The sequence below is a fragment of the Indicator indicator genome, chromosome 5 (genome assembly GCF_027791375.1).
Source record: "Indicator indicator isolate 239-I01 chromosome 5, UM_Iind_1.1, whole genome shotgun sequence".
NCBI classification, from domain to species: domain Eukaryota; kingdom Metazoa; phylum Chordata; class Aves; order Piciformes; family Indicatoridae; genus Indicator; species Indicator indicator.
In genome coordinates, this window is record NC_072014.1 from 7,315,156 (window position 1) to 7,335,749 (window position 20,594).

Below are 20,594 nucleotides of genomic sequence, written 5' to 3' on the forward strand. Positions count from 1 at the left end.
GAGTGAAATTGTGGCCTGAAATTGTGCCAGAGGAGGTTTAGGTTGAAGATGATGAAAAATTTCTTTTCCTTCAGGAGCGGTCAGACATTGGAACAGGCTGCCCAGGGGGGTGGTGGAGAATAAATCTTACAAAGAGAGACTGAAGGGGCTGGGGCTGTTTTGTTTGAAAAAGGGGAGGCTTCGGGGAGACCTCATTGCTGTCGGTGCTGGTCTCTTCTCACAGGTGATCAGTGATGGAACAAGAGGGAACAGCCTCAAGCTGTGACTGATTGGTTTAGACTGGATGAAATGAGTGGTCAGGCATTGGAATGTGCTGCCCAGGGAGGTGCCCTGGATGTGTTTAAAGGTCGTTTGGATGTGGTACTTGGGGATATGGTTTAGGGGTGAACCTTGTAGAGTAGGGTTAATGGTTGGACTTAGTGATCCTGTGTGGGTCTTTTCCAACCTGAATGTTTCTGCGATTCTGTGGTAGACTCAGAGTCCCTGTGAAACGTGTGAATGTGGTGCTCTGGGACATGGTTTAATGGCCAGGGTGGTGTTAGGTTAGTGGCTGGACTCAGTGAGCTTGGAGGTCTTTTCCAGCCAAACCAGTTCTATGATTTGATTCTATTCTGTGAAACCCCACTCCTGTCCCCCTGGGCCCCACCGAGGAGCAACCAAACAGGCTAATAATTCTTTTTGGGAAACGTGTGAACGTGGCACTGTTGGGACATGGTTTAACGGCTGTGGTGGTGTTGGGTTGATGCTTGGACTTGATGATCTTGGAGGTCTGTTTCAACCTTAATGATGCTATGATTCTAATGACTTCCCCAGAAACTCAGACTGGAGAGGACTGAAATCAAGGCTCCTACCTTCAGGGCTGCTTTTCCTAAAGCTGAGCAAAACGAGCCTCACCTTTTATTTACAAAGCCACAGCTGAAGTCACCTTGTTAGCATTATAGAGCAGCTTCCTCACATGCTTGGTGACTGCTGTATGAGGTTATGGAATATTTTCCTGCTTTGTGGCATGCATTCAATACAGCCAACAAAAAAAGTTGAGATATATCCTGCATTTTTATTTTTTTTTAATTCTTTTGTAAATGCATCTTTGCTTTCAGCAGCCCTCCCGCTGTGCCAGAACTGTTAATTAAGCTGAAACTAAAATAATCGAAGCCCACTTAGTATGACAAAGCATTTGAAGGCAAAGCATCAGCCTAAAGGCTGGTTAGGGTAGGAGGTGGCTGTGCAGGTCCCTCTTGCCCCTTCATAGAATCATAGAATGGTCCAGGCTGGAAGGGACCTCCAAAGGTCATCTATTCCACCCTCCTCTGCAGTCAGCAGGGACATCCTCAACTAGATCAGGCTTCCCAGAACCCCGTTGAGCCTCACCTTGAATATCTCCAGGGATGAGGCCCCAACCTGGGCAACCTCTTCCAGCATTCCACTACTCTCAAAGAACCTGTTCCTCATATCCAATTAAATCTGTTCTTCTCCAGCGCTCTTCTGCCTGTGGGTGACGGCAGAGGCTGCTTTGGTGGCACCGGCAGGCTGAAGTGTCCCTGCTGTCACTCGCATGCAGGGCAAAAATAAAACAGACTTCTGGCTCCTGTTTCAAACAGAGCATGCTTTGACAGGCTTGGCCAGCCAGATTGTAGCCCATCCAAACCAGAATTATAGATAATCACAGAATCATTGAGGTTGGAAAAGACCTGTAACACCATCAAGCCCAACCATCAAACCAGCACCGTTATGCCCACTAAACCATGCCCCAAAGTGCCATGTCCACACATATTTTGAGCACCTCCAGGGATGGTGGTGACTCCACCACCTCCCTGGGCAGCCTGTTCCAATCCCTGACCACTCTTGCAGGAAAGAATTTTTTCCTAATATCGAGCCTAAACTTCCCCTGGCACAACTTAAGGCCATTTCCTCTCATCCTAAATGGTTGTATTTGAGGATCTTAAAGGTATTTTTCATCCAAAACAATTCTATAATTGTATGACAAATTATGATTATGATAGTGGTTATTATTATTATAATTATTAATACTAATCATACTTTGTTATGAAGGTGGTAGAACACTGGGGCAGGTTGTCCAGTGAAGCAATGGAGGCCCCATCCCTGGAGATATTCAAGGTCAGGATTGATGGGGCTCTGAGCAACCTGATCTAGTTGGGGATGTCCTTGCTGACTGCAGGGGGGCTGGACAAGATGACCTCTAGAGCTTCCTTCCAACCCAAACCATTCTATGATTGCATAAGGGAAAACCCAACCAGTAAGGTACATAGTCTTGGGGAAGCAGAAGAAGTGGGAGGAAGTGTTTGGAGCAAGCTTTATGAATTTTGCATGGCTCTGATGGAAAACTCAAGGTGGAAAGATAAAATTGCTTTACAAAGTCCACCCTGACCCCAAATCTTAATGAAGCTTTACAGCTCAGTTAATTTCCAGGACTTAAATGCTTCAGGGATTCTGGCAACAGTAAACCAGCCTGCTCTGGCTTTGTGTTTTTGAGGCTGTTGGTATTTGAGGGGGCTCTGAGCAACCTGATCTAGTAGGGGATGTCAGTGCTTGCTACAGGAGGGGTTGGACGGATGACCATTAAAGATTCTTCCAACCCAAACCGTTCTGTGATTCTGTACTAGCCCAGTGTATCTCCATCTCCCGTGAGCTTCCTGATTATTCTGGAAGAAAACTCCCCACCAGCACCACCAGGCGTGAGCATTCCCACCCCCAGCTTGCCCTAGAAATGGGCTGACATTTGTAAATACCTTGCAGCTCCCCCATCTGTCCTGGATGGCCACAAACCTATCAATAAAAGAAAGGGCAGGGCTGGCCGAGGCACGGGGACGACTTTGATGTGTGGTAATGAACTTGGCTTTTAATTCAGGGCTGTAGCTTCCATCCCAACACAAACCCAGGAGCTGTAGAGAAGCTGCATGCATAATAAGGGGTGAAAGCAAGGCTGCGGTGCGAGATGTGTCTGATGTTGGATGAGAGGGAAGATAGCCTTTAATCATTTTGTTTTCAAAAAAGATTTAGAGAGCTCTTTGAAGATGAGGCTTGGGTGGGTTGTTTTTTTGGTGGGTTTTTTTTGTTTTGTTTTGTTTCTTTTTCTTTTTCTTTTTTTTTTTTTTTTGAGAGCTGCCCCTGGGGAAAAGAAAAGGGAGGCAGGGAGGCACTTCACCCACCTTCTGCCCACCCCCCCCCAGGTAACCTGCATGTGGGGCACAGGCACACAGCCCTGCCATCAGCACTAGGCTGGCACCCAGGAAACTTCTGCAAAGCTGAGCTCATCCCATGCTGCCCAGGGAGGTGAGACCCTGATGGCTACAGCAGTAAGGAAAGAAGTGCTTTCATTTGAGGCTCCTCAGTGTGCAGAGGCAGAGAAGCTCAGGGGGGCAGCAGCTGAAATAGGATGTCCAGCCTCCTTTTAATAACTGCAATGTTTTTTGTAGTGGAAATGTTCTGTAAAATCCTGTCTTGCAGTCACTGGATGAAAAGGAATGCTAATGAACATCTGATCAGACTTCATTTTAAGGAAAAACATTGTGATGGAGAGGTGTGGAGTGTCCTGTAGTCAAGAACCAGAGGATGGTGGGGGTTGGAAGGGACCTCTGGGGACTATCCAGTTCAACTCTGCTGCTAAAGCAGGGTCACCCACAGCAGCTTGCCCTGGATCACAGAGACTTCCAGTGGGGGTTTGGAAGTCTCCAGAGTAGGAGACTCCTCTTCTCTGGACAGCCTGCTCCAGGGCTCTAGCACCCTCAAAGATTTTCTTTGTATTTGGGTGAAATCTCCTGGATTCCAGTTTGTGCCTGTTGCACCTGTCCTGTCACTGAGCACCACTGAAAAGAGCCCAGCCCCATCCTCTGGACCCCTGCCCTTCCGCTCTTGCTGAGCATTGTTCAGATCCCCCCTCAGGCTGCTCTTCTCCAGGCTCGACAGCCCCAAGTCCCTCAGGCTTTCATAATCAGAGAGATGCTCCAGGCCCCTCAGCATCTTTGTAGCCTCCACTGGACTTCTGGGTAGGGAAAGGTGAGTCATGTGTCACCCACCTGCTGCAATGAGTCCTGCTTTATGGGGTGGGATCCAGCACACTGAGTTGCTGAAGGTGCAGTCTGAAAGGTTTGAGGTACAGTGGGATCTGAAGGTTAAATCTGAAAGGTCTCATGTGAAAAGATGTGAGACCTGCCCTCTGTGCATTAGAACCAAAGATCACTTTTCCCCTCTCTGGCCGCCCATCTGCAGCAGGCTGACCTTGTTTTTGGAGGTGTGAAGGCTTTGTGACAAGACACTAGAGCTGCGGGTGCAGCTGCTAACATCTCACAGGCGCAGGTTAGTTGGGGGATTAAATGTGGCGGTGCATGGTGGAAGCAAGGCAGATAACTTTGGGAGGTGTGGAAACAGCACACCCCAGCCTTGTTTTCTCTCCTGAGCTGTGCCTCGCCTTGGTTTAATTGGGCTGATTGCTGTAGCCACACGGCGCTGCCTGAGCGTTAACATTTGAGTTTTGTAGCTAATGCAAGGGACTGAAGGAAACGATCCAGACCTGAGAGTCCCAGCGGGGGGGATGACATTTGAATTAGGCTCAAAGCTGTGGTTCTGATGCTTGTTAGACTCCAACACCTCGCTCAGAGTGCCCAAAGCATGGAGATGGGGGAGGGAGGCTGCAGGGTAGCTGCCTCCAACCTAATGACAGAATGGTAGGGGTTGGAAGGGACCTCTGAAGATTCACAGATTGCATTGGGTTGGAAAGGACCCTCAATGGTCATCTTGTCCACCCCTCTGCAGTCAGCAGGGTCACCTGCAACTAGATCAAGCTGCCCAGGGCCACGAGTCTGATCTTGAATGTCTTCAGGGATGGGGCCTCAACTGCATCCCAGGGCAGCCTGTTCACCACTCTCACTTTAAAGAACTTCCTCCTAATAGCCAACCTAAATGTGTCCTGCTCCATTTTCAAACCATTCAAACCACAAGTTCTTCTAAACAGTCCCTCCCCAGCCTTCCTGCAGGTCCCCTTCAGATAGTGAAATCAAATGCAGCTCTCAGGTCTCTCCAGAGCCTTCTCCAGGCTGAACAGCCACAACTCTCTCAGCCTGTCTTCATAGAAGATGTGTTCTACCCTCTGATCATCTTTGTGGCCCTCTCTTGTGCTGAGGGCCCCAGAACTGGACAGAGTACTGCAGATGAGATCTCACCAGTGTAGAGTGGCAGAATCACCTCTCTCCATCTCCTGGCCATGCTTCTTTTGACACAGCCCAGGATGCCACTGGCCCTCTGGGCTAGAAGTGCCCCTTGCTGGTTCATGTCCAGCTTCTTATCCACCAGCACTCCCAAGATCATCTAGTCCAACCCCCCTGCTAATGTAGAATCACTTAGATCAAGTAAATCACACTGGAATGTGTCTAGGCACGTTTTGAATGCCTCCAGAGATGGAGACTCAAATCTTTCAACCTCACACTGAAGTGTTCCTCAGAGGTGCTTGCTGCTGTCAGTTCAGCTGATGGAGGGATGTGAAGAGGGCTGTTATCATAACACAGAGGAAGCAGTTTAATTAACAGAGCTTGCAAGGTCTCACTAGAAAGGATCTTGTGCCACCAAACCTGTACAGCCCAGCACTGCTGTGCCTTTGCTCCCCTCCATGTTGCACCACCCCTGCTGAGCCTGTTCGTGGGAGACAGAACCAGCAGGGACTGGGCCAGAGAGGAGCATTTTACAGTGGTTGTGAGTATGGAAATGTCCTGGTGGTCCAGTGTTCCAGGACCATATCTGCTCTGCTGCACACTCCTACCCCACACTGGCAGTCTTCAGGTCTAGTTGGAGAGCCGGGGGTGAGGGTGGAGGAGCAGGAAGCAGCTCTATGGCCCCTCTCTCCCTCCACCTCGCCCCAGCCCCAGCTCTGGTAAGCAGAACAGGCAGCCCAGTGCCGCCATTTGCCCTGCTGCCTGCGCAAGCACCATGCTCCCGCTCCCACCAATCAGCACAGACCAGGGGCCTGGAAGCATCTCTTGCCAATCACCTTTTTATTACCTTTAAAAAGCCAAGAAACCCCGAACGAGACAAACTGAGACCGTGTGAACATCATGCAATGGATTCACTTTAAAGCAGGCTGGGGCAGGGAGGGGGCAGGCCAGAGGCCATGTTAGAGTAGAAGTATTGCTTCACCCACGTCTGAAGGCCAGACTGGGTGGACCGTCACCACTAAGGGTGGTGGTGACTGTTGTGAGTGACCAGATCAATTCTGAAGCAGGAAATGGAAACATGCTCAGGAGACGTCATTCTAGCTAACCCCAGTTCTGATTCTGACCTAAATGCAGTTTCTTATGTGGTGATCATAGAATCCCAGCTGGTTTGGGTTGGAATGGACCTTTAAAGGTCATCCAGTCCAACCCCCCCCCCCCCCCCTGCAGTCAGCAGGGACATCTGCAACTAGAGCAGGTTGCTGAGAGCCCCATCAAGCCTGGCCTTGAGTGAGAAACGCTTTAAACCTCTTGTCATGGGTACTTTCTGCCCAGGCACTCTCTTTGGCAAGGAGCAGCACCATGGGCACTGTTCCAGGGAGCGGGGCTGGGGTAGTTTATTGATTTTATTTAGTGTGACTGGGACTGTGGCCGGCAATTAGTGGAGTGGAGGCTATGTGGCAAGAGTGAACCTACCACCCTCTGCCCTTCAGTCTCACTCTGTCATCCTCAAAATTCAGAGCACTACCTGGAGCATTATTAACTTCCTGAAAGAGGCTTCTATTACATTTCGAGAGGTTCAGCTACCATGAAAATAACTTCGCCTCTTGTCCGTCATGTGGATGTGACAAAACACATTGCCCTTATTTTCCTCAGGTATAGCCAACATTGGAGTTCATTACATTTAATGGAGCTGGGTCACCCACAAAGTTATTCATCTGGGATTTTCTGAGTAGTTTTCACCTTCTCTTGGACCACACAAAAAAATAATCTCTATCAGCATGTTTATGAGGTACAAACGGTGCTGGCATTTCAGCTGTTATTAACTTTTTTAACCTAATAATTTTCAATCAGCAGTATGAAGCAATTTTCCTTCACTCCAGTGACCAGAGTTGGAGACTCTGCTAAGTGTTCTTGTAGGGTTCACCTTGCCAGCCACCTGATTCTCTACCAGACTGAAACATTACCCCCTGGATGCTCCCTGGCTGCGGTTACTGAGAATTTCCATTTCCCCTTCAGTTAGGATTTTAATTTAGAAAGCAAAGGATTTCCTAAGCTATGGGGGGATGGGGAGTAAAGAGAGATGGCACGGGAGAAGAAGGCTGATGGTATGTAGTTGACTCCGGATCTGAAATATTTTATCCCTCCTCAATGTAGGTTAAATTATTCTTCACCTTTCCCACATCCATAATTGTCGCTGATCTTGGACCAACTCAAAACCCTACTACTGAGTTCAGTAGACTCAAAATTGCCACTAGAACTGGAAAAAAATAAAGAAAAAGAAGAAAAAAAAAAAAGAGATTTGTTAGTGTCCATATACAACATCCCAGGGCTATACACAGCAAAATTTTTTTTTCTCATCACTGAGTATTTATTATATATAACAAATACATGAAAAAGAAAAAAAAAACTATATAGTGTGATATAAATAGTTTATTTACATTACAGAAAAAAAACCATCAAGACAATGTATACTATTTCAAATATATCCATACATAATCAAATATAGCTGTAGTAGTAGTAGTAGTACATGTTCTCATTGGTGTAGATTACCACAAATGCAAGGCAACATGTGTAGGTCTCGTCTTAAATCTTTTGTTGTTTTGTTTTGTTTTGTGTTTGATTTTTGTTTTGTTTGTCTATGATACTGAACTGTGGAGTCCGAGCTCTCTGCAGTTAGTTTTGCCCTTGTGGAAACATGCGCTCGTTTAAATTAACCTTGTCGATGCTCTCGTCGTGTTGTCTGAACTGTAGTGCCCTGTGTTTTGCTTCTGTCTGTGGATTCTGTTGCTTCTGGGACATTTCCTGGAAGAGAGAGACAGGGCTCGTAACAGCAGGAGGTGACAGGCAGGAGGTGTGAGGGTGTGTGAAATGGGCTGATGGAAACCCCACCCCACAGAACATGGTGTGAACAGCAGTATGGCATGTGAAATCATGGAATGGTAGGGGTTGGAAGGGACCTCTGCAGATCTTTGAGTCCAGCCCCTCCTGGTAAAACAAGTTTGCCTAGAGCAGGTTGCACAGGGACACATCTGGGTGGGTTTGGAACCTTTCCAGAGAAGGAGGCTTCACAATCTCTCTGGGCAGCCTGCTCCAGAGCTCCAGCACTGTCAAAGTAAATAAGTTTTTCCTTAAGTTCAAGTGAAACCTCCTGGGTTCCAGTTTGTGCCTGTCACTGAGCAATACTCAAGAGTCTGGCCCCATTTTCTTGCCCCCTTCCCCACCCCAGCCTTTAGCTCTTGCTGGGTGTTGAACAGATCCCCTCTCATGCTGCTCTTCTCCAGGCTCAGCTTTGGTAGGGGTAGAGAATGGTTGGTCTGGATGATCTTGAAGGTCTTTTCCAACCCAGATGATTCTATGAAGCATTCTGCCCTCTGCATGGGCAGCGAGACAAAAAAAGACCGAAACAGCCTCTTGGAGCAGCATGATAGAAAGCCCCATGATATTCCAGACTGTACAGACATGGGAGGGGGAAAAAAATCCCTTTTCCATTGGGATACCTTCTTTTTTCTGCTATAGGAAGGCTTTCAGCAGCACCTTGTGAAACACTGTGGGTGGAGTATTGATGGCTCAAAGCACCTGCCTCCAGCTTTGTGTCAAATAACTAACAGCAAAACAGAGTGAAATAAATTTTTACTGACACCTTAAAAAAAAACAAAACAAAACAAAAAAAACCACAAAAACCCACAAGCTGGTTGTCCCCTCCCCCCACTGAATAGAAGTGATGCTGTAGTTTTTTTGTGATGCCATCCGAAAGGCCAAACAAGAGCAGAAGGAGTTGGGCAGTGTTTCAAAATGCTGGAATACAATTATATAAGTGTCTAAGAAAATATGGGTCATATTGTCCTGATTTGCCTCACTTTTCAGCCAACAGGAGCACCCCCTCATGAGAAGCTGTATGGCTGTGTGCTATATTTGACCTCCTTCCTTTCTTGGAAGCGGTGAAGCAGGCTCCTACCGTCACTCCAGGAAAAACAAGCCTGCATCTGTGGCACCCTCTAAGGTCGGGCAGAGCTTTCACCATGAAACCAGACTGGAGCTGGCTTGCAATTGCATGACAAGCTCCTTATGCAAACGGCAGGAAAACCTTCGGAGTGCGTCAGGGAGAGGCTGTTAGGAGACACAGGGTTGATTCACCCAGCCGTGTGTCATCACAGAATGGCAGTGGTGGGAAGGGACCTCTGGAGATCATCCAGTCCAGCCCTCCTGCTAAAGCAGGGTCACCTGCAGCAGCTTGCCCAGGATCACAATGTCCAGGAGGATTGGGAATCTCTCCAGAGACAGAGGCTCTACAACCTCTCTGGGCAGCACAGTCCACTGCTCCAGCACCCTCCTGGCAAAGAATTTTCTCCTTAAATTCAGGTGAAACCTCCTGGGTTCTGTTTTGTAGCTGTTGCCTCCTGTTGTGTCCCTGGGCACCACTGAAAAGAGCTCAGCCCCATCATTATGACCCCTACCCTTCAGCTTGGGTGGGGGTCATATTCATCAGCATTGATAAATCCCCTGTCAGGCTGCCCTTCTCCAGGCTAAACAGCCCCAGGTCTCTCAGCCTCTCCTCACAGAGATGCTCTGAGCCCTTCAGCACCTTTGTAGCCTCCATTGTGCACTCTCCAGTAGTTTCCTGTCTCTCTTGAACTGGGGAGCCCAGAACTGGACCCATGAGGCTTCACTAGGGCAGAGTAGGGGTAGAGATGCATTCCAGATTCACCTTCCTGGCCACAGGAGCGCATTGTTGACTCACGGGGAACTCGTGGTGAGTCTCATGTTTGTGTGCACACTGTCAGCCTCCTGGCCCCAGCTCAGTGGCCCCTCTTGCTCATTCAGCAAGAGATTGCACAGCAGGAGCTCACAGTGCTCCCCAGGAGACAGCAAGGACACCTTGAGATGCTGAGAGACAGCACTGCTAAATGCTTCTTTATTGGGATGACTGAGACACCAGGGCTTCCTCCTGAGTCCCAGGGCATGAGGATTTACACCCAGCCTTGAGAAGGAGTGGAGAACCAGGCATAGGAAGCCACAGTGGGCAAAACCAGCCTGATTTTTGTGAGAACTGTGTAGGAAGCAGGTGGCTGGGGGATGACCAGGATGGTTGGCAATCCTAGGGAGTGCTGCCAGGCACTGCTGGAGAACAGTGGATACTGACTGCTCTCACTGGAAGTGAGGAGATGAGTATCTCCTAAACCCCACACTGACATAATCCATACAGTCACTTAGCCCAAGGTCAAGAGACATTGATTCAGAAGTAGCTATTACTCCAATCAAGATGATGAAAAAGCATCTTTTAACCAAAAGTTCCCACGTTTTAATTGCATGGAAGCCTGGGAAAGCTCCAGGGACAAGTCCTGACAGCAGGCTTGCTTAAATGCAATAGTACTATACAGGTAGGTTGTGTCTGAAGTCCACCTGGGTTTCTTAAGAGGAGTGTTGGCATTTAACTGGCTTTTTAGACCTAATCATCTGCTCAAACCAAGTGACAACTTCTCCTTGGTCCTTAAGTCTTTTTAATCAGAAGCTCTTTGTAGTGCTCTGTGTGTGGGATGCATTCATTTCTGAACACAGCAGTTCCATCAATGTAAGCTTGGTACTGGAGCACAGGCTGCCTGCCCTCCTTCTATTGAAGCCTCCTCAGAAGCCTGGGTTCCTCACACTGTGATTCATAGCAGGTAAAACACGTTCTGCATTCATTTTTAATCAAGTGATTTCTGCACATAAATAGTCTGCTGTGACTAGACATTAGGGAAGCACTAAAAATGCAAAGCTGTAAAGAAAACTGCTGAGGATCATTATGACACAAACCCATACCTCTATTATCTAACCTAAGCTGCAAGTCCTTAGGTGTAGGACCTGTGCTTCACTGCTCCACCTCCTTTCCTCTGTACTTTTTGGCTTCTGGTCCCCAACTCCTCTACCCCAGCTGCTAACTCCCCTTGCTGGTGCTAGCCATGGGTAGCCAGGAGGCACAACCTCATCAAAGAATCATCAGTTTTGGGGGCTGAGTTTTCAGCTGAATCCATCCCTTGAGTGGTTTTGTTGTGTAGCTACAGAAATGCCAATGGAGGCACAAAATCATGGCCCAAGAACCAGGGGAAGGGGCAGGACAGCCTCAGTCAGCAGCACAGCTTGTTTATTCAAGTCAAAGTGTCTGTGCAATGGTAGCCCTAGAAGTGCTCAGTCTTGTGGCAGCGGAGGACTCCCCATAGATTTGCACTGCTGTACAGGCACGATTGTAAGAGCAACAAAAGCAATCACAGGATCATTAAGATCCAGTTGACAACCCACCACCACCATGCTCACTAAACCATGTCCACAGGTGCCATGTTCCACAAGTTTTCTGAACACCTCCAGGGATGGTGACTCCACCACCTAATTCTGTCCTAACGTCTACACTAAACCTACCCAGTCACAGCTTGAGGCCATCTCCTCTTGGTCTATGCCTCGTCTTATATCTGGGAGAAGAGACCAACACCCACCCCACTCCAGCCTCCTTTCAGGGACCTGTAGAGGAGATCTTCCCTCAGACTCCTTCAGACTAAGCAGCCCCAGTTCCCTCATCCTCTCCTCATCAGACTTGTGTTCTGGACCCCTTCACCGGCTGATATGCTAATGAGAGCTAAAATAGTTACAGTGGTAGCCTTCAGTTGCTCAAAGGCAGGGTTTGGACACGGTGCACCAAACACGTTTCACAGATTAAGTAGGTGAAGCTGCAATCAAATGCAAAGAATTTGAGTGAAGGAAGTTTCCTTTCTTTCTCTCAGGAAACTGGTAGGGTGGTTTTAGCACTTGGGAGGGTTCAGAGTGTGAAGTTCAAACCAGTGCAGTTAGGTTCTCCAAAGCAGCTGACTTCAAAACCTCAATTACTTATGCATACGCTGCCACAATGCTCTCCTGTCATGTGGAGTTCTCTTAGGCCACTTAAGAGCACACTTTGGCAAATGCACCTCGAATCATTATGCTGAGCTGGAGGATGCTTGGCAGTAATTACATGCATTACAGGAAAAAAAGTCAAAAGATCATAAATTAACTTTGGCTGCAGAGTGCGTAGGGGAAAGGTGCCATCTAGGTATGAAAGCAGGCTGATAGGCGACCTGTGTGACAGTGCAGAGCACATGGGGCTCAGACTTCAGTTTGCAGTCCCAGTGACAAAACTAGAGTCACTTGGCAAATAATACAGGGAATTTGTTCCCTCATCAGGCACCATACCATCTTCTCCTTCACACTGCAGACTACTGGCTCAGTCAGCATTTACTATGGAGCTGATGGACTCTGCTTAGCCAAAAAAACAGCTACCTTGTTGTATGCCTTTAGGCTAGAGAAGGATTTAGGATTTTTTTTTTCTTTTGTCTTTCCCAGGAATAAATGTCTCAGCTGTCTGCCAGCCAGGTAGTGCAACAGAGGAGCTGAAAGATGGCAGAGGTACAAACCACACAGAATCACAGCATCTCAACATGGTAGTGGTTGGAAAGGACCTCTGGAGATCATCCACTCTAAGCCCCCTGCTAAAGCAGGGTCACCCACAGTAGATTGCCCAGGATCACAATCAATGTCCAGGTGGGTTTGGAATCTTTCCAGAGAAGGAGACTCCAGAACCTTTCTGGGCAGCCTGCTCCAGGGCTCCAGCACCCTCAGACCAAAGAATTTTCTCTTCCCGTGCTCCAGTTTGTGCCTCTTGCCCCTTGTCCTGTCACTGGCCACCACCCAGAACAGTCTGGCCCCATCCTCTTGCCCTCCACCTTTAGATCATGCTGAGCATTGATCAGATCCCCTCTCAGGCTGCTCTTCTCCAGGCTCAACAGCCTCAGGTCTTTCAGCCTATCTTTCTAATAGATGCTCCAGGCCCTTCAGCATCTTTGTAGTTTCCATTGGACTCTCTCCAGTAGTTTCCTGTCTCTCTTGAACTGGGAAGCTTTACTGGACTCAGTACTCCAGATGTGGCCTCACCAGGGCAGAGTGGAGGGGGAGAATAACCTCCCTCAACCTCCTGGTTGCACACTTCTGTCTCCAGGAGACCACTGGCCTTCTTGGCCGCAAGATCACACTGCTGGCTCATGGTGAACTTGATGTCCACCAGCACTCTGTGGTTCCTCTCCATGGAACCAGGAGAAGTCGCCCCCTCACTTATGCTGGTGCATGGTATTGTTCCTCCCCAGATGCAGGATTTCACACTTATCCTTGTTGAACTTCATGAGGGTCCCCTCTGCCCTACTCTCCAGCCTGTCCGGATCTCACTGAATGGCAGCAGCCTGACAGGGTGTCAGTCACTCCTCTCAGTTTTTATCACCAGTTGGCTGAGAGGGCATTCCAGCCCTTCATCCAGGTCATTGATCCCGATGCTGGACAAGACCGGACCCAGCACTAGGGAACACCATGAACTACAGGCCTCCAACTAGAGTCTGCCCTGCTGCTAGCACCAGTGTCACTTCATGTGAAATCCATGCAAGTATGGACTGAATCCTGGGGTTTAGAATTTTAAAAAGAAATTTGTTTCTAAAAGAATGATTTTTTTGTGTGGCGAGCTTGATTAATCCAACCTCATGATTTCTGAGAGAAGCCTGGAGACATCTGAGACAGGCTGAGAGCGTTGGGGTTGTTCAGCCTGGAGAAAATGCTCTATGGAGACCTTAGAGCAGCATTCCAGTACCTGAATGTGGCCTACAAGAAAGCTGTAGAGGGACTGTTTAGAAGGGCTTGCCAATGGTTTGAAACCAGGACAGGGTAGGTTTAGGTTGGACATTAGGAAGAAGCTCTTTACTATGAGGGTGGTAGAACACTGGAACAGGTTGCTCAGGGAGGTGGTGGAGACCCCATCCCTGGAGGTCAGGGTTGATGGGGCTCTGAGCAGCCTGATCTAGTTGGGGATGTCCTTGCTTACTGCAGGGGCTCATACTAGATGACTTTTGGAGGTCCCTTCCAACTCAAACCATTCTATGATCTGAAGTTCAGAACTTACCCCAAGCCCTTGCAGAGACAGCACCACAGTTCAGTGAGGAAGCAGAGCTTGGTGTGTCGAGGGGATGGATCGCTTTTACCCTTCTCACCCTGGGCTGCCCTGGAGTTTCCAGTCAAATAACCCTTTCCTCCTCATCAGAGTGAAAAACAACATGGCTTGGTGTGCCACCATTTAGTGAAGAACCCAAACCATGTGTGGTACCTCTGAACACATACACGAGCCTAATGAAATCATTTAATCAAGGGGATTGCAAACAGGCTTAAAAGTTTGTGTGCTTTGCCTGATTAGGACTAAGGGAATGGGCCTCTAAGGAAACCAGATGGAGATATGATTAGTTTTTATTAAGTGCTGATCCAGCTGCTGTATTTATATTGCCCCTTATTTATATGAACAATATTTGTCCAAGCATCTGAATGCAAAACAGGCAACTTCACTTGCTGTAGGCACTGTTGCTACCTAAGTTTGATTAAGATGGAGGTAAAAATTCAGTCATAATAATGAAGCAACACTGGCTGCTGATCCAGCCACTATCTTCTGCTCGTTGGTGAATTAAACAACATTTGTTATCAGCCCTGTGACTGCAGGAGTCTGAATAAGCAGGAAAGGCAGAAGCCTTTTCTTAGTTCTATTGCAAAATAGCAGAGGTGCTGACCTTGTAATGCAGAGGACTACGACGCAGATGATGGCAATCTGGATGGTTCCAATCACAGCTGCTATTAAGACATACTGAAATCGCACTGGGCCTGGAACCACGTACAGAACGCTGTAGTCCTTTTTTTCACAGTGTTGTCCAGTGTAGCCAGCATCACATCTGAAACAGAAGATTTTTTTTTTTCCAGTTAGAACCTGCTGTTTTCAAAGAACGCCCCCAAATTGTATCTGCAGAAAAGCCCCCATGGCCTAAGCATAAGCTTCTGTGTTTTAATGAAGGATGAGCCTCCCCAGAGAGGGTACTGCTGCCTCCTCGACCTCTCAGAGGAAAGGTTTCAGGTCCTCAGCATTGCCATGGTCTGTGAGACTGAATGACACTGTCATTCCAGGAGTTGCCCAGAAGACTGGGACTTAGCTAGCACCAACTGGAACTACTTGCATGTTGTGATGAGAATCCACTTAGCTCCTTGCACAACCTATTTCAGACTTCTCCCTTCCTTTGGGGAGGTGGGGGAGGGTGAAAAGCCTTCTTGTGGTGGCTCCTTATGCAGATTAGCCCTAAGGAGGTGATAAGCAATCATCCAAGCTCCATATAAAATGTGATTAGATGTTCCTGCAAGTGGATACATCATTTACATTTCGTCTGGTTGCTATAAAAAACCCTCTGTTGATGCTGCAGCCACCCGCCCCAATGCTGCCTGCTGTGCTTCTCACCAGTTCCAACCCACCCCACAGCCTGGCATCTGCCCTCTGTGATTTTGGGGCACAAACACTGCTTTTCTCATTTTAGCCCAAGCAAGAAGATCTGAAAATCCAGGTAAATGGTGGTAGCAAGCATAGGTGGATTGCTTGGACCCCTCTCAGAAGTGTTAGTGATGTAGTAACCCTGATGGGTCAAGCCTTGAGCTGCCACCCTTTTCCTCCTTTGCAGTCCCACAGCAGCCAGCAGCTTGAGCAAAGGACATTTTCCAGCTGAATGGAGAACCTAAAACCCAGCTGCTGCAAAGAGCAAAATGTGACCTAGCTGTTTGCAGGAGCAGGGAGAAACCTGGCTTGAGAATCTGCCCTGGGGGGGATGTCTGCTCCATGTCTTTGCTCTCCCAGCCCAATGTGCCAGGACAATGGTGCTTCATACATAGTAGTCATTTCCTTTGCCACCAGGCAAAATAGTCTGATGGGTTTGCAGCACCAAGGGCCATGATTACCATTATTTTTCATAGTTTTTATCTAGATTCAGTGCCTTATAGGTCAGTATTTTCCTGTGTGCAGCCTTTCCTCATTGGTAAGAGAAGGCTTGGTTACCTGCAAGACGGTTCCAGCATGTTAGTGGAGTGCTCACACTTGCCGTGCATGCAGAAGCCATTGTAATGCTCTGGACAAGGGATGTAGATCCCTCTTGCACTTTCTTCCAGTTTATTTGCATTCTCTGTGAACACAGGTGAAGGGAACATTAACCTGACAATGAAGGATAAGGTAACATCATAGCAAGAGCTCAAGGTATGAAAGAAAGGGAAATCAAGAAGAACAAGGTGTGGAAGGTGTTGGAAGGGAAGCAAGAGCCAGGCTTTGCACCTTGAAACAGGCAGGCTGATGTAGACACAAACCTTGGCAAGGCTTTCTGTCCTTCTTCTGCATATCTAATGTCTGCCAAGTTACAGCAAAGGAGGCACCAGAATAAATAACCTGAATGTTTGAAAACTGAATAGAGAGTGAAAATTGCCTGACCATTGATGTTATTTTTATGACCTTTCTCCTCACACCCAGGCAGGGATGGGAGGAAGACTTTGGACATTTACAGCTAATACATCAGTACAGTATGTTTGGTCATTCAATACAACATGTTCAGAAAGACAATTTCATGGCTGAAGAAGAGGAGCAGGAAGCCAGAGATGAAGTTTATTATCAGTGCTGCATGCCCACAACCCAGGGCCCCATGCCTTCTCCTCGCCCCATAGCATGGGTGAATACCTTTAAACTAATTTGACTTTTTGTGCCTGCTTCTGCAGCTCTTAAGTAGTCCCCAGGACTCCAAACCCTGGAAAATACATCCCTCAAGATGTGGTCTTCACCAGGGCAGAGAAGAGGGGGAGAAGAAACTCCCTTGGCCTTCAGAACACATTCTTCTTAACGCCTTCTTGGCCACAAGATCACTCTGCTGGCCACAAGATCACTGGCACTCCCATGTGCTTTTCTGCAGAGCTGCTTTCCAGCAGGTCAGCCCCTCACCTGTACCGGTGCAGGGGGTAAGCCTCATGGTAGATGCCTGAGGAAATGTAGTTTGTACACAGAGAAGCTGAAGCATCTTCCAAAGGAAGTCCCCAAGTGTTATGAAACGATTGCAGCTTGTGTTCTGCCTCCAAGCCAGCTGTGCTGGCAGTAGGCACCATCCCACCTTCGGGAGAAGTGCTTGCAGCAGATCCAAGATCCAGATTTTCATAATGAATTTTTTCCTGTTGCTGCAGTCCAAGGAGAGTTTTGAGAGTCCCTAACAACTTGCACTAACCAAGTTGGTTATGTTGTTATCCTTAGGCTAAACCTAGCTCCCAACAAACAGCAACTGGCAGGGCACCCTCTAATATCCCTGCAGACAGCATGGACTTCTCTTTCATTCTTAGGACTCGCAGAACCTCTGCACTCTGGACCATTAATGCATCTTTTGAAATGCACACATGTTGAATAGAACCCTGTCTGCTTCTCCTGCTTCCCTCCTTCCACTGGGACACCTGGGCCTGGCTGCCATGAGAGCTGTTAATGACAAGGTACGGGAGTAGGGGGGGATCAGAGCCCTGTGACAATCCTAGGCTCAGGGCTGCTCGTGGGCTCTGGGATGGCACAGACAGGACAAGCTGACAGGAGGCATCTTATATACCTTCTTTGGCAGCTTGCCCAGGAATTTCTGCTGCTGGAAAAAGGTGTGAGCACTAGGTCCATTTGGTTTGGTGCTGAACATTTCTGGCTGCCCAGCCCAGCACCCTCTAGGTGGGACAGTGGGTACCAGCATATGAAATACACAGAGGGTCATCATCCCACTAGGACTTCAGGTATACTTGTTTTTTCCACCTGGAAATCTTCCCAGAACAGATGTGTGATGTGTTAGCTGTCAATGGACACACACATAGATCTTGATGTGCTTGGGACTTGCTGGAGTCCATACTCCATAGTGATCATTTATGCACCATGCCCGATGGCTTGTGGGTGTGGGACCTCTGGGACAGCCAAGTGCTCTTGTGGCCAAGAGAACCAATGACATCCTGGGGTGCATCAAGAAAATAGTGTGCAGCAGGTTCTCCTCCCCCTCTACTCTGCCCTGGTGAGACCTCACCTGGAATACTGTGTTCAGTTTTGGGCTCCCCAGTTCAAGAGAGACAGGGACCTGCTGGAGAGAGTCCAATGGATAGCTATGAGGAGGACTTGGGGACTTGAACATCTCTGCTACGAAGAAACACTGAGAGACCTGGGGCTGTTTAGCCTGGGGAAGAGAAGGCTGAGAGGGGACCTTATTAACGTCTATAAATATCTGAGGGGTGGGTGTCAAGAAGAAGGGGCTAGGCTCTTGACAGTGGTGCCCAGTGACAGGACAAGGAACAACAGGTACAGCAGGTTCCACCTCAACATGAGGAGACACTTCTTTAGGGTGAGGGTGATGGAGCACAGGAGCAGGCTGCCCAGAGAGATTGTGGAGTCTCCTTCTCTGGAGACTTTCAAAACCTGCCTGGATGCCTTCCTGTGTGACCTGCCCTAGGTGATCCTGCTCTGGCAGGGGGGGTGGATTTGATGATCTACGGAGATCTCTTCCAACCTGCGCTTCTGCGATGTTTCTGCCCAGGAGACTGCTCTGCACGTGTGCCTGGTTATCTCTGATCCTGCCTTCTCAGGCACTAAGCTCTCTCTGCGATGTCCATGCACCACCACCCCACAGTGTGAGAATCCCCCCCGCCTCAGAGGAGCCATCAGTTGCTGCTAAAATGGTAGGAGGCCATTTGGTTTCTTTCTCTTTTTTTAAAGCCACACTTCAAGATGGTGAAGGGAATTGTTACTTTCAGGACAGACTCATCTGCTAGGGCTTAAAAGGGGAACCAGGACTTCTCCTAGATGTGTAGGCTGTGTGTAGGCTGTAGGGCTGGTAAAAAGAGGAATGATTTTTTCCTCCTCCTGCAATTTTGTGGGTAGAAACTGTTTTCTTTAGAAAGGTCTCTAGCAGACTTCCAAGTAAATCTAGGATCCTGCAGAACTTGTAATTACACCTCTAAGTGTAATGTTGTGATGGAAAGCACTTTACAGAATCAAAAATGAGATGGCCCAAGCTTTGCTAGCACTTCATAGGTTAAACACTTCATATGGGAACACCTGTCATCTGGAGGGAGATAAACCACAATACTTTGACACAAATTGTCCATAGGCTCTCATTTGCATAGAATCATAGAATGCTCCAGGCTGGAAGGGACCTCCAAAGGTCATCTAGTCCAATCTCTCTGCAGTCAGCAGGGATGTGCCCAACTAGACCAGGTTGCCCAGAGCCTCATTTAGCCTCACCTTGAATCTCCAGGTAAGGGGCCTCAACCACCTCCCTGGGCAACCTGTTCCAGTGTTCCACCACCCTCATGTGCAGTAAAGAACTGCTTCCTGATATCCAATCTAAATTTGCCCTTCTCTACTTTGAAGCCATTGCTGTCACTGCAGCCCTTTGTAAACAGCCTCTCTCGATGACTCCTCTAAAAGAGTTAGGGATTGAACATAAGGATGAGAGGAAAAGGCCTCAAGTTGTGCCAGCAGAGGTTTGGGTTGGACATCAGGAAAAATGTCTTCACTAAAAGGGTCGTCAAGCCCTGGCACAGCCTGCCCAGGGAAGTGGTTGAATCATCATCCCCGGAGGGATTTAAAAATTTAGCAGGCAGCCTTGGCAGAGTTAGAGAATGGTTGGACTGGATGATCTTAAAGGTCTTTCCCAACCAAAGTGATTCTCTTGATTCTGTAACTGCCATGAACGCACCACGGACAGAACGCACCACAGAACGCACAACACTATGGAACAAGAACCATAAATCAGCTCTTAAAAGAGAGGATATGAATAAAAAAATGTTTAAATTATAGATCAAATAAGAACTGTACAAAGTTCAAAAGAGTAAAACTAAATGAAATAGATCAAGACTTCCCCCCCTTATTACCATCTGAGATAATTTATACATTCAGCACTAGAGGCAATCCACACGAATCTCACCATAGCATCACCAAACTAAGGAGCTCCTCTACCACACCAACCTTATCCCTACAGAGAGCCAAGCTGCCCGCTTGTTTGCAAGCACAGCAGATCAGCATTCATGAAGCAACGCCAGGGACCCAAGTCCAGGTCAATCAGGTTTCAGTAATGTCAACCTCAGTTGTTCCTCTTCAACATCAGACCCACTGCAGTGTTATTGGCAACTCTGTGTGGCATTTTCATCTGGACCTTTTTGTCATGTCTGGAATATAAGGCAGAAGCCTGAAGATAAGAATTGGGATTGGATTTGATGATGTCTTGAGATCCCTTCCAACCCCTAACATCCTGTGAGCCTGTGACTGCCTGGTTCAGCCTTTCCTATCTTTGGGCAAACAGAATTCCTGTCACGTTTCTCAGTCACACCGAAATACATTCTCACACTCCAGATCTATTCTGTGGTTCTGTGATTCTAAAGCCAGAACAGACTGCCCAGTTGCAGGACCTGACTCTGCAAGTAATTGAAACAACACAGCCAGATTCTCCTGCAGACAGCCCTCTGTGGTGGGTTGAAATTATCCCCAAAATAAAACTGCCAGACTTAGCTCAGCTGGAAAGCAAATGAAGCTGTATTTACAAGCTA

General features: G+C 48.0%; 1 protein-coding gene across 1 annotated transcript in view; it reads right to left on the reverse strand.

Annotated features, from left to right (window-relative positions):
• Positions 1–7,322: 7,322 nt before the first annotated feature.
• Positions 7,323–20,594, reverse strand: part of TMEFF2 (transmembrane protein with EGF like and two follistatin like domains 2) — a 152,626-nt gene continuing 139,354 nt past the window's right edge. Inside the window, exons 8-11 of the mRNA XM_054380994.1 lie at positions 16,060–16,183; positions 14,759–14,917; positions 7,878–7,964; positions 7,323–7,419 (exon numbers count right to left, since the gene is read on the reverse strand). Of these exons, the coding sequence (XP_054236969.1) occupies positions 7,323–7,419; positions 7,878–7,964; positions 14,759–14,917; positions 16,060–16,183 (467 nt within the window). The remainder of the gene's footprint in view (positions 7,420–7,877; positions 7,965–14,758; positions 14,918–16,059; positions 16,184–20,594) is intronic.